Consider the following 13746-nt stretch of genomic DNA (forward strand, 5'->3'; position numbering starts at 1 on the left):
AGTTAATTTGCTTTTCTTTTTTTTTTTTTAAGATTTTATTTATTTATTTGAAAGACAGACAGTGAGAGAGAGCATGAGAGAGGAGAAGGTCAGAGGGAGAAGCAGATGCTTTGTGGAGCTGGGAGCCCGATAAAGGACTCGATCCCGGGACTCTGGGATCATGACCTGAGCCAAAGGCAGTTGCTTAACCAACTGAGCCACCCAGGTGCCCCCAATTTGTTTTTCTTATATCTAACCTGTATATGTCACAGAGAAGATTTGGAATGAAAAATTATAGTATTTTAAAAAAAGGGAAAATTATAGTATATTAATAATTAATTTTGAAAGCTACTTCTTACCACTGTCTAGGCAATGGATTACCATTCTTATATCAATTTACCAGAAGTCAGAAATAACAGCTGGCTCTGTAGTAGGGATCAACAACCTTTTTTTGTGAAGGGTCACACAGTAAATATTTTAGCGTTTGCAAGGTAAACAGTCTCTGACACAACTCTTCACACTACTGTTGCAGCACAAATGTATCTATATATAATACAAAAACAAATGAGTGTGGCTGTGTTCCAACAAACCTTCGCTTAAAAAAAAAAGGAATGGGTTGGATTTGGTGCATGGGACTACAGTTTGTCAATACCTGCTCTAAAGTGTATTTTTTTTTTAAGATTTTGTTTATTTGTCAAAGAGAGAGAGAGAAAGCACAAGCAGGCTGAGTGGCAGGCAGAGGCAGAGAGAGAAGCAGGGTCCCTGCTGAGCAAGGAGCCTGATGCGGGACTCGATCCCAGGACCCAGGGACCATGACCTGAGCCCAAGGCAGTGGCTTAAACAACTGAGCCACCCAGGCATCCCTAAAGTGTATTATTTTTTAAAAGTAAATGAAAACCAGGGACGCCTGGGTGGCTCAGTTGGTTAAGCGGCTGCCTTCGGCTCAGGTCGTGATCCCAGCATCCTGGGATCGAGTCCCACATCGGGCTCCCTGCTCAGCGGGAAGCCTGCTTCTCCCTCTGCCTCTGCCTGCCACTCTGTCTGCCTGTGCTCACTCTCTCTGACAAATAAATAAATGAAATCTTAAAAAAATAAATAAAAATAAATAAAATAAATGAAAACCAAATACTTTTACCATTTATACTCAGGAACTCAGTTACCATTTATACTCAGGAACTATATATATTATTTAACAAAAAAACTGCTTATGTTGATATTTGGTGTTGATTATTATTTCAAATATTTAACTGATATTATGAAACATTTACAAACACACCAAATAAAATTGCTATAATCATCACATTACCTGTGTTTACTCCTCCAGTTAAAATCCAGGCTCCGGTTGTAACTGCAGCTTTAATGAGACCCTTTCCAAGCAGCTGCTTGATTCGTGGGTGAAGCTCAAATTTCTGCATGCCCCCATGCACAGAGATAACAAGTTTGGGTAATTCCATTTGCCATTCTTTAAGCAGAAGTTGCAGAATAACTTCAGGTTTGGTGTCATATGATAGTCTCACATACTAAAAAAGATTTTTAAAGGACAAAATAACTGAATATATTCATAGGTTTCATAATGCAACATTATACAGTATTACAAAAATGTTACTTAGATCCGATTATTATGAAGTAGATTTGATAGATTACTTTTAATATACTTAACACTTGCAGGAATAAGCAATAACAAATGACCTTAAAGTTGGAAAATGATTCTGTAAGAGCTATAGAAGCAGTGATACTCTAATTGCTAACCTTTAAAACATAAATGTGTTTCTCTTCCAATTTATATAAACTTGATTACCATTCATTCGATTTGCAAATTTATCCAGTTATTTACTGACTTGTTTAACTTTGAACATGCGGTAGTGCAAATTGCTGAAGCTTAGCTATCGTGATAAGAAAAGGGAAAAGAAAGAAGAATGGGGTGCCTGCTCAGTCAGTTAAGGTTTGCCTTAGGCCAGGTCATGATCCCAGAGTCCCAGGATCGAACCCCAAGTCGGGCTCACTGTTCAGTGGGGAGTCTGCTTCTCTCTCTCCCTCTGCCCCTCCCCACTTGTGTTCTCTCTCTAAATAAATAAATATTTAAAAAAGAAAAAAAGAGGAATGAAAAAAAATGGAAGCTTCTACAACTCTTGCTATTAGGAGAGACAAATATTGTTTATCTGAAAGTTTTGTCAATGATCGGGTCTATTTATAACAGAATTGTGACTATGCAGTAAAATAACAAAGATATTTTCTACTCAATATTTCAAGGTTGTTCAGATAGATTTACAAGTTATTTTTTTAAAAATTCTATAGAAAATAAGCTGTCACATCTGTGAAGTAACTTCTTCTGGTTTACAGGATTAAAAAATGTATCTTTGTCTAAAGTGACAGTACAAGTGATCTCAATGTCCTGGGATCCAGCCCTGCATCAGGCTCCCCCTCCCCACTCACTAAGCAAGGAATCTGCTTCTCCCTCCACCCTCCCCCCCAAGTCCCCTGATAGTGCTCCCTCTCTCTCTCAAATAAATATTATTTAAAAAAAAAAAAAAAAGTTTGTAATGAGATATACCAAGTCTTCCTATGTTAGTTTTGTTTAACTCATTATTATATTTAGCATAAAGTCGTATTTGGAAAGCAGCTTAAAGTTAAAAAAAAATTATATAAGGAATAAATGAGAAGTTCCACCTTGGACAATGGTACACTAGACGGTTTTGAACTAACTCTGCCCCTAACAATAGAGAAACTAGAAAATAAATAACGTGTATGAAGGCATCAGAAATCTACTAAGACAATGAGAAACTGGAATCAGAATCCAAAAGAAAAAGAAAACTTAGAGAGATGTGCCCACCTTTACCACTGCTTTTCCCATCAAGGCAGGGAGGCAGGTAGAACAAAGACAACATAACAGGTAAAATGTTGATAAATATAAAAATATTATTTGTGGGGTTTAAAATTATGCTAACAGGGCACCTGGGTGGCTCAGTCGTTAAGCGGCTGCCCTCGGGTCAGGTCATGATCCCATCCCAGGGTCCTGGGATCAAACCCCGCACTGGGCTCCCTGCTCAGCAGGAAGCCTGCTTCTCCCTCTCCCACTCCCCCTGCTTGTGTTCCCTCTCTCACTGTCTCTCTGTCAAATAAATAAATAAAATCTTTAAATAAAATAAAATTATGCCAACAAAAGCACATAAGCATAAGAAAAATAAATGTAGTTACAAGTATTCTAAAGGTTCTCGCACTGTCCAAAAAATAGTGAAAGGACTAGTTTACAATAAATCAAAATGTGTTTAACCAGTGTTTATTATAAGCTTAATCTACAGGAAAAAGAATGTATAAGTAAGATGCTAATAAGGAAGGAAATAATAAAAAAATACTTAATCCAAAGCAAATACTTAATCTAAAGCAAACAAGACAGGGTGCCTAGGTGGCTCAATGGGTTAAGCCTCTGCCTTCAGCTCAGGTCATGATCTCAGGGTCCTGGGATTGAGCCCCACATTGGGCTCTCTGCTCAGCAGGGAGCCTGCTTCCCTGCCCTCTCTCTCTCTGCCTGCCTCTCTGCCTACTTGTGATCTCTCTCTCTCTGTCAAATAAATAAATAAAATCTTTAAAAAAACAAAAAAACAAAGCAAACAAGAAAAGGGAACAAAGAAAAAGTGAGACATATAAAATAAACTTAAAAATTATGTGTTGCTTATAAAGAAACCACTTAGGGGCACTTAGGTGGTTCAGTTGGTTAAGCATCTGCCTTCGGCTCAGGTAATGATCCCAGGATCCTGGGACTAAGCTTCACGTTGGGCTACCTGCTCAAGGGAGAGTCTGCCTCTGCTTCTCATTTTCCCCCTACCCCCAATTCGTACTCTTTCTCTCTCCCCATCTCGCAAATAAATAAATAAAATCTTTAAAAAAAAATGACAAGATTAAAGACATTTCATAATGATAGAATGTTCAATTCACCAAGATGTAACACTTCTTTTTTTTTAATTTTTTTTTATTTTCAGCATAACAGTATTCATTGTTTTTGTACCACACCCAGTGCTCCATGCAGTCCATGCCCTCTCTAATACCCACCACCTGGTTCCCCCAACCTCCCACCCCCCCAACTCTTCAAACCCTTCAGATTGTTTTTCAGAGTCCATAGCCTCTCATTGTTCACCTCCCCTTCCAATTTCCCCCAACTCCCTTAAGTCCCCAGGTCCTCCATGCTATTTGTTATGCTCCACAAATAAGTGAAACCATATGATAATTGACTCTCTCTGCTTGACTTATTTCACTCAGCATAATCTCTTCCAGTCCCGTACATGTTGCTACAAAAGTTGGGTATTCATCCTTTCTGATGGAGGCATAATACTCCATAGTGTATATGAACCACATCTTCCTTATCCATTCGTCCATTGAAGGGCATCTTGTTTCTTTCCACGGTTTGGCGACCGTGGCCATTGCTGCTATAAACATTGGGGTACAGATGGCCCTTCTTTTCACTACATCTGTATCTTTGGGGTAAATACCTAGTAGTGCAATTGCAGGGTCATAGGGAAGTTCTATTTTTAATTTCTTGAGGAATCTCCACACTGTTTTCCAAAGAGGCTGCACCAACTTGCATTCCCACCAACAGTGTAAGAGGGTTCCCCTTTCTCTACATCCCCTCCAACACATGTTGTTTCCTGTCTTGCTAATTTTGGCCATTCTAACTGGTGTAAGGTGATATCTCAATGGGGTTTTAATTTGAATCTCCCTGATGGCTAGTGATGATGAACATTTTTTCATGTGTCTGATAGCCATTTGTATGTCTTCATTGGAGAAGTGTCTGTTCATATCTTCTGCCCATTTTTTGATATGATTATCAGGAACACGACAAGGATGCCCACTCTCACCACTCTTGTTCAACATAGTATTAGAAGTCCTAGCAACAGCAATCAGACAACAAAGAGAAATAAAAGGTATCCAAATTGGCAATGAAGAAGTCAAACTCTCTCTCTTCGCAGATAACATGATTCTTTATATGGAAAACCCAAAAGACTCCACCCCCAAACTACTAGAACTCATACAACAATTCAGTAACATGGCAGGATACAAAGTCAATGTACAGAAATCAGTACACTTTCTTTCTTATACACCAACAATGAAAATACAGAAAGGGAAATTAGAGAATCGATTCCATTTACTATAGCACCAAGAACCATAAGATACCTGGGAATAAACCTAACCAAAGAGGTAAAGGATCTGTACTCGAGGAACTACAGAACACTCATGAAAGAAATTGAAGAAGACACAAAAAGATGGAAGACCATTCCATGCTCTTGGATCGGAAGAATAAACATTGTTAAAATGTCTATACTGCCTAGAGCAATCTATACTTTTAATGCCATTCCGATCAAAATTCCACCGGTATTCTTCAAAGAGCTGGAGCAAATAATCCAAAAATTTGTATGGAACCAGAAGAGACCCCAAATCATTAAGGAAATGTTGAAAAACAAAAATAAAACTGGGAGCATCACATTGCCTGATTTCAAGCTTTACTACAAAGCTGTGATCACCAAGACAGCATGGTACTGGCATAAAAACAGACACATAGACCAGTGGAACAGAGTAGAGAGCCCAGATATGGACCCTCAACTCTATGGTCAGTTAATCTTCGACAAAACAGGAAAAAATATACAGTGGAAAAAAGACAGTCTCTTCAATAAATGGTGCTGGGAAAATTGGGCAGCTATATGTAGAAGAATGAAACTCGACCATTCTCTTACACCGTACACAAAGATAAACTCAAAATGGATAAAAGACCTCAACGTGAGACAGGAATCCATCAGAATCCTAGAGGAGAACATAGGCAGTAATCTCTTCGATATCAGCCACAGCAACTTCTTTCAAGGTATGTCTCCAAAGGCAAAGGAAACAAAAGCCAAAATAAACTTTTGGGACTTCATCAAAATCAAAAGCTTCTGTACAGCAAAGGAAACAATCAAGAAAACAAAGAGGCAACCCACGGAATGGGAGAAGATATTTGCAAATGACAGTACAGACAAAAGATTGACATCCAGGATCTATAAAGAACTCCTCAAACTCAACACACACAAAACAGACAATCATATCAAAAAATGGGCAGAAGATATGAAGATGTAACACTTCTATATGTATATGCACCTACACAAAGAACTTTAAAATATATAAATGACTGAGACTAACCTTCTGATCTACTGCTATATAAATTTTCAGACAACGTATGTATTATGTATTATTTAGACAAGATAAATGAAATTTAAAAATCAAGTATGTGACATACCTTAGCTCTGTAGGAATGAGAACCCCCTTGAAAATTTATGACTCCATAAGCATCCGTTGGGCTCTGTTCTGTATGCTTTTCCACGGACCATTCTTCTAATGTCTGATTAAAATGGTCACCCAATTTCACATCTGAGTATTTCATGGCAAGACTTGCAGTGAAACAAGCATGCTGCTTGACCAAGCGACCACAAAAACACCTAAAGGAAAGAAATGAAATTTTAAATAGACCTTTCAAAAATTTAGTCAATGGAAAACTGAATTAAAATGAACAAGCCAATTAAGAGTATAAAAATAATTTAACTTTTTAATTTTATAATACCAATGAATTAATACTTTTAACATAGCATTAAAATAGTATAAGTAGGGGTGCCTGGGTGGCTCAGTGGGTTAAAGCCTCTGCCTTCGGCTCAGGTCATGATCCCAGGGTCCTGGGATCGAAGCCCACATCGGGCTCTCTGCTCTGCGGGGAGCCTGCTTCCTCCTCTCCCTCTCTCTGCCTGCCTCTTTGCCTACTTGTGATCTCTGTCAAATAAATAAAAAATCTTTAAAAAAAATAGTATAAGTACATTTTTTTGATGATACAGTCCTCCATATCTAGTATGGGGTTATCTACAAAATGTAGTATAGCCATATAACAGAATAGTATTCAGCATGGGAATATCTCATATTAGATTATTAAACACAATATAATCTCAAAAATATCATGCTTCATGAAAGAATCCAATGCCAAACAGTACATATTTCTATGATTTCATGTATACAAAATTCAACAAAATGCAAACTAATCTATACAGTGATGACAAGGGCTGCCCAGGGTCAAGGGCAGAAAGCAACTATATTCTATTCTACCTAGTAGCACTACAGGATACTACTACGTAGGAAGCAGGTCCCATTGGAGCCAGGTAGTCTCACTAATTTGATAAAATATCACAGGGGCACCTGCATGGCTCAGTTGCTTGAGCATCTGACTCCTGATTTCAATTTGGGTCATGATCTTGGGGTCCTGGGAATGAGCCCCTGTGTCAGCTCCCCCCCTCAGTAGGGAGTCTGCTTATAGATTCTCTCCCTCTCCCCTGGCCCCCTGCTTATGTGCACGTGCTCTCTCTTTCTCTAAAATAAATTAATCTTTTTAAAAAAATCATATCACAGTTTGTAGAAGCCAAGGAGCTAGAGTCTGTAGGGCAAGAAACAAGAAGGAGCTACATGAGAGTTCCCAATATATGCAGAAGGATCTTCTTAAACATGAATAAGAACAAACTACCCAAGGCGAACGTAAGAACTACTAGACAACAGCAGGCTAAATAACTCCTGAAGTTCATAAAGGGCAGGGAAGAGTTTGTGTTGCTACCAGCCAGAGTAAGAAATCTCAATACACAAGACCTATAAAAGGGTCCTCAGAATAGCAATGCCTAACAAGAAGGGCTAAATTAGACCTGCACCACTATGTGCCATGACACACTGCACGAGCAATATTTGAAAGGATCAAATTAGCCCAAAGTAACTTAATTGCATGCTAAAACAAGTCAAAATTCCCCTAACAGAATGATAAAATCCAGCACCCTAAAAACATAAACTCTATCAAATAAATGAATAAAATCTTGAAACAAAATAGAATCTATCCGAAATGAAACACAGAGAGAAAAGACGGGGGGAGGGGAGGAACAAAAGGAATAGGATGTCAACCTTTATCTTCTCTGTGTAGCATCCCTTATCTCACCCAAATTATAACATCAAATTTTTTTAAAAAATTTTTTTAAGATGTTATTTATTTGACATAGAGAGAGATCACAAGTAGGCAGAGAGGCAGACAGAGAGAGAGCAGAGAGCCTGATGCGGGCTCGATCCTAAGACCCTGAGATCATGACCTGAGCCGAAAGCAGAGGCTTAACCCACTGAGCCACCCAGGCACCCCACAAAAATTCTTCTTGAGTGCACAGAAATATTTACCAAGATTAAACATATTCTGGGCCATAAAATAAGTCTCAATAAACTAGAATAAGGATGGAAATCATACAAAGTATTTTCTCAGACCACAGTGAAACTAAACGAAAACCAAAAAAAAGAAAATACAAGGGAGAGGGTTGTTCCTGGATGGTTTAGTCCGTTTACTGTCTCTTGATTTCGGCTCAGGTCATGATCTCATGGGGCTCTGTGCTGGGTGTGGAAACTGCTTAAGATTCTCTCTCTCCCCCGCTCTGCCCCTCCTGTCTTTTCCCCTATTCACCTGTGTGCACTCTCTCTCTCTAAAAGGAAAGAAAATACTGGGAAATTCTTCAAGTATTCAGAAATTAAATGACACACTTTTATTAACTCATAGATCGAAGACAGTCACAGAAGAACTTAGAAAATATGTGGAACAAAATGAAAATAAAAATAAAAATATCAAAGCATATGGGACGCAGCTATACAGTGTTTAGTGTAAAAGCATAGTCATATATATACTTTACACTATAAAAATATATAGGATAAAAACCTGCAGTATAGAGTTTAAATGAGGAAAGACAATCTGCTACGAGAGGAAGGCAAAGATGGCCATGGCCTGGGCATGGGTCCCAGGAGTCCAGTGGCTCAAAAGAGCTAAATTCTGTATCTTGGGGGAAATAGCTCTCAAAAAGACAGTAAAATAAACATGAAAAATAAAAATATGAAAACATAGTTTCAGATTAACCAATCTGAGAAAATTCATCTCTATTGTATCTCCATTATACCAAATACTAAAGGAAGATCTTTGGTTTGAGTGAAAAGATACCACCTGAAACTCTGCGTCTAGATGAAGGAATGAATGAGACAGGAAATGGTAAAAATAAAAACAACTCAATATATCTAAAAATGAACTCACTCTGTGCACTTTTCTTCCTAGCCTACCTACCAGAGACCTCCTAAGTCTTATATTCCTTCATCAGATCTCAATGAACAACATCAGTATTTACTTAGTATCTGGTCAAGAAAATTAGGATTCACCAAATCCTATTGAGTTTATGTTACTAATCCCTTCAAATATGTGTACTTCTCTTCAACATCACAGCCACTATCTTAATACAGGCTCTCATTTTTTCCAGAATTATTACAAAACCTTCTAAGCTATTTTTTCTCCTAATCGAATCTCCACAAGATGCCAACTGCTTTTACCAAAGAAGAAAAGCTAAGCAATTTACTTCCCTGTGTATCTTTTTAACATGAAAACAAAACTATGTGACATAATACACAAGTTTAAATGATCCAGTCCCTACTTATTTCTCCAGATCAAATCTCTCCAACATCCCTGTTATATTCTACATTCTGCAGTTTCCTTACAGAACCATAATCTCTTTCACTGCCAGGCCTTCCCACATCCTCTTCTCTCTGCCTAAATCCCTTTTCCTCAATCAATCCTTACCTAACTAATTCACATTCAACTTTAGAAATCTGTTCACTGAGCCGAGTTTCAGTGAAACTAGCTTCACTGAGTTTCAAGGAGCCTTGTCCAATCCTTCAACTCCCAAATTTGAGTAAAGTAACCCTCAAATGTAATAACCTGTGAGTTTTATCCCATCTAACTAATGCTTCTAATAAAACAGTTTTATATTTCAAACTCTGTACAACAGTTTTGTTATTAAACTTACCTGACGAGTTGCTGACAAATCTGACATCCTGGAAGGCATCTATAAAAAAAGGTAAATTTATTACTTAACATTAAAAAAAAATTTTTTTAATTTAAGCTACATAAAATCCATATAATAATACAAAACAAAGGAAAACTATATCTTAGCCTAATTGTTCAGTAGACAACATAGGTCATTTATACCTTGATTATACACTCAAATAACTATTTTTTAAAATTCACAGTTTCCGCATTTTTTTGTTGTAGTTGACTTATAACGTTACATTAGTTTCAGGTACACAACACAGTATGTAGTAATTTTATACATTACTCAGTATTCACCAAGATAAAGAGAAGTCACCATCTGCTACCATACAATATTACTATGGTAATATTGACTATATTCCTTATACTGTAATTTTATCTCCATTATTATTTGTAACTGGAAATTTGTACCTCTTAATCCCCACTTCACTTATTTTACCCATTCCCTCACCCACCTAATACTTAAAATAGTTTCCATTTTTTTAAGTACAACTAGTTGTTACAAACCTAAAGAGAAAAAGACTGGCAAATTTAACTACACAAAAATACAACATTTCTACATGACAAAAATATGCCACTCAAAGTCTCAAGACAACAAAGGAAAAAATTATTGCAGGCAAAAGCTTAGCTTCCCTAATATATATATAGTTTCATCAAATCTACATTAAAAAAGGAAAACACATCAACAGTTCACAAGTAAAAAACATACATATGAAAAGACCATTTGATTATAAAAGATTTTTTTGATCCTTTAAGACACTATCTTAAGGAATAGAATAGTCTTTTATGCTGGTGGGAGTATAAACTGGTATAATCTTGATGGAAGGCAACTTGGTTATACTCATCACAATGAAAAAAATGTAGATTCCCTCTCAAACTATAATTCCAGTACTAAAACTGTAAGCTGAAAAATATGTGTAGCACTTGTGTAAAATGATTAATGTACAAGGTTATTCATTCACTATGGCATTTTTTTTTCTAGTAACAAAAAGAAAAACAGGATAGCTAAAATGTTCATCAGTAAGGAACTACTAAGGGGCGCCTGGGTGGATCAGTTGGTTAAATGTCTGTCTTTGGCTTGAGTCACAGTCCCAGGGCCCTGGGTTCAAGCCCCACATTGTCTCCCAGCTTAGTAGGGAGCCTGCTTCTCCCTCTCCCTCTGCTGCTCCCCCTACTTGTGCTTTCTCTCTCTCCTTCTCTCTCAAAGAAATAAATAAAATCTTTAAAAATAAATAAATAAATAAGGTGGGAAGCCTGGGTGGCTCAATTGGTTAAGCAGCTGCCTTCAACTCAGGTCATGATCCTAGGGTCCTAGGATTGAGTCCCTCATCAGACTCCTCGCTCAGCAGGCTCCCCGCTCAGCAGGCTCCCCTGCCTGCTGGTTCCCCCTGCTTGTGTGTGTGCTCTCTCTGTTAAATAAATAAAATCTTTAAAAAGAAACTAAGGAACTACTAAAACAAACTATGATCCAGATATATAATTTAACAGGATGCAATAACTAAAAATAGTGGTTACTGCCAAGATAATAAACATGATGGGTTTAACAGTATGTACTTAAAATAAGAGAGAGGAGTAAATATACATCTGCTAGGACATGCAAAGACTGTATCTAGCTATTTCTAGAAGGTATTCCAAAGAATAGTTAACACTGGTTTTCTTTAGGAAGGGGAATTTATAGTTAAGGTACAGTGGTAGAAAGGAGGCTTTCACTTATAAATTTTGGTATCTTGTAAATCCATGTATTAACCTATCCATAAAAAACTAATTTTCAGGGCACCTGGGTGGCTCAGTCATTAGGTTTCTGCCTTCAGCTCAGGTCATGGCCCCGGGGTCCTGGGATCAAGCCCCGCATCTGGCTCCCTGCTTGGTGGGAAGCCTGCTTCTCCCTCTCCCATTCCCCCTGCTTGTGTTCTCTTTCTCACAGTGTCTCTCTGTCAAATAAATAAATAAATAAATAAATTCTTAAAAAAAAAAAAAAAACTAAACTAATTTTCAAGTTCAACTAGTATTAAGGGCTGGCCCTTTTGGAAGAGTATGCAACTCTTGATCTTAGTGTTGTGAGTTCAAGCCCCATGTTGGATGTAGAGACTACTTAAAAATAAAATCTTATAAAAAAAATTTCAGGGGTGCCCGGGTGGCTCAGTGAGTTAAGCCTCTGCCTTCGGCTCAGATCACAATCTCAGGGTCTTGGGATCAGGCCCCACATCAGGCTCTCTGCTCAGCAGGAAACCTACTACTACCCCCTGCCTCTCTGCCTGCCTCTCTGCCTGCTTGTGATCTCTCTCTCAGTCAAATAAATAAATAAAATCTTAAAAAAAAAAAATTTTTTCAACTAGCACAGAAAGAAATGACCAGCTACCAGTGTTTGAAAATTATGTCTCAAATGGAGGCTACAGCCAAAGATACTTAGTAAGAGAATGAGATTTAACACCTAATGTTAAATTTCTATGGCAAAATGAAATGAACAAAATGAACAAAAATGAACAAAAGTATAGGAAATAACTCAACAATATTATCTATTTTTTAATAAAGCAAAACCTTAATTTTCTCCCAAAGAAAGAACAGTATCGGGGCGCCTGGGTGGCTCAGTGGGTTAAGCCGCTGCCTTCGGCTCAGGTCATGATCTCAGGGTCCTGGGATCGAGCCCCGCATCGGGCTCTCTGCTCAGCAGGGAGCCTGCTTCCTCCTCTCTCTCTGCCTGTCTCTCTGCCTGCTTGTGATCTCTCTCTGTCAAATAAATGAATAAAAAATTCTTTAAAAAAAAAAAAAAGAAAGAAAGAACAGTATCTTACTTTAGAACTGGCATACTGAACTAAGGAGATCTAAATTCTAATTCCACCTTTATGAATTATTAGCCATGTGACCTTGGAAATGTCCCTTCTGTTCTCTGGTTAAGAAATATAATTTTACTGGGACCAAGCCCCATGTCAGACTCTGTGTTCAGCGGGGAGTCTGCTTAAGGAATCTCTCCCTTATACCCCTCACTTCACGTGCAGGCACTCTCTAATAAATAAATACATCTTTTTTGTTTTAAGATTTATTTATTTGAGAGAGAGAGCAAGAGAGCATGCACAGGCAGAGGGAGATGGAGAAGCAGGCTCTCTGCCAAAGAGGAAGCCTGACTCGGGCTCAATCCCAGGACCCCAGGATCATGACCCAAGCCGAAGTCAAATGGACTGAGCTACCTCCGTACCCCAATAAATAAATCTTTAAAAAAAGAAAGAAAGAAATGTAATGTTACATTGTAACAAAACATCTCTTTTTTTTTTTGAGACTTTATTTATTTATTTGACAGAGAGAGACACAGTGAGAAGGGGAACACAAGCCAGGAAGAGGGAAAGGGAGAAGTAGGCTTCCCCCGCTGAGGAGGGAGCCCAATGTGAGGCTCATTCCCAGGACTCTGGGATCATGACCTGAGCTGAAGGCAGACACTAACAACTGAGCCACCCAGGCACCCTGTAACAAAACATCTTTAATAAGAAATTTAAAAATTCACAGAATGACTGGAAGAGATACTAAGGATATCTGTTTTAATTATCTAACATTTACCAGATCTACCAAAAATTGAAGGAATATCTAAAAAACATTAAAAAATATTTTCTCAATAATCAAGTAAATGTAAATTTATGACACACTACCTCCTACTAATCACTTTTCCTTGCGGACAAAAAAAATGTTATTCTAGTCAATATTCAGTAAAGCAGGCATTCTTGTCACTACTGGTAATAACATATATTGCTTTAGTCCTTTTGGAAAGCTTTCTGGCATTACATATGCTAAGAGGGGGGAAAAAAATCCTAAACACAAAGGTAGTTTTATCCACTAAGGTCTTCATTACTTTATCATGGCTAAAAATTGAAAACAACCCAAATTTTGCTCAA

General features: G+C 37.8%; 1 protein-coding gene across 1 annotated transcript in view; it reads right to left on the reverse strand.

The window, feature by feature from the left end:
* Positions 1 to 13746, reverse strand: part of TRPM7 (transient receptor potential cation channel subfamily M member 7) — a 119393-nt gene that overhangs the window by 79318 nt on the left and 26329 nt on the right. Inside the window, exons 3-5 of the mRNA XM_047735809.1 lie at positions 9843 to 9881; positions 6239 to 6437; positions 1286 to 1499 (exon numbers count right to left, since the gene is read on the reverse strand). Coding sequence (XP_047591765.1) covers positions 1286 to 1499; positions 6239 to 6437; positions 9843 to 9881 — 452 coding nt within the window. The remainder of the gene's footprint in view (positions 1 to 1285; positions 1500 to 6238; positions 6438 to 9842; positions 9882 to 13746) is intronic.

This window comes from Lutra lutra, chromosome 7, assembly GCF_902655055.1.
Source record: "Lutra lutra chromosome 7, mLutLut1.2, whole genome shotgun sequence".
Taxonomy (NCBI): Eukaryota; Metazoa; Chordata; class Mammalia; order Carnivora; family Mustelidae; genus Lutra; species Lutra lutra.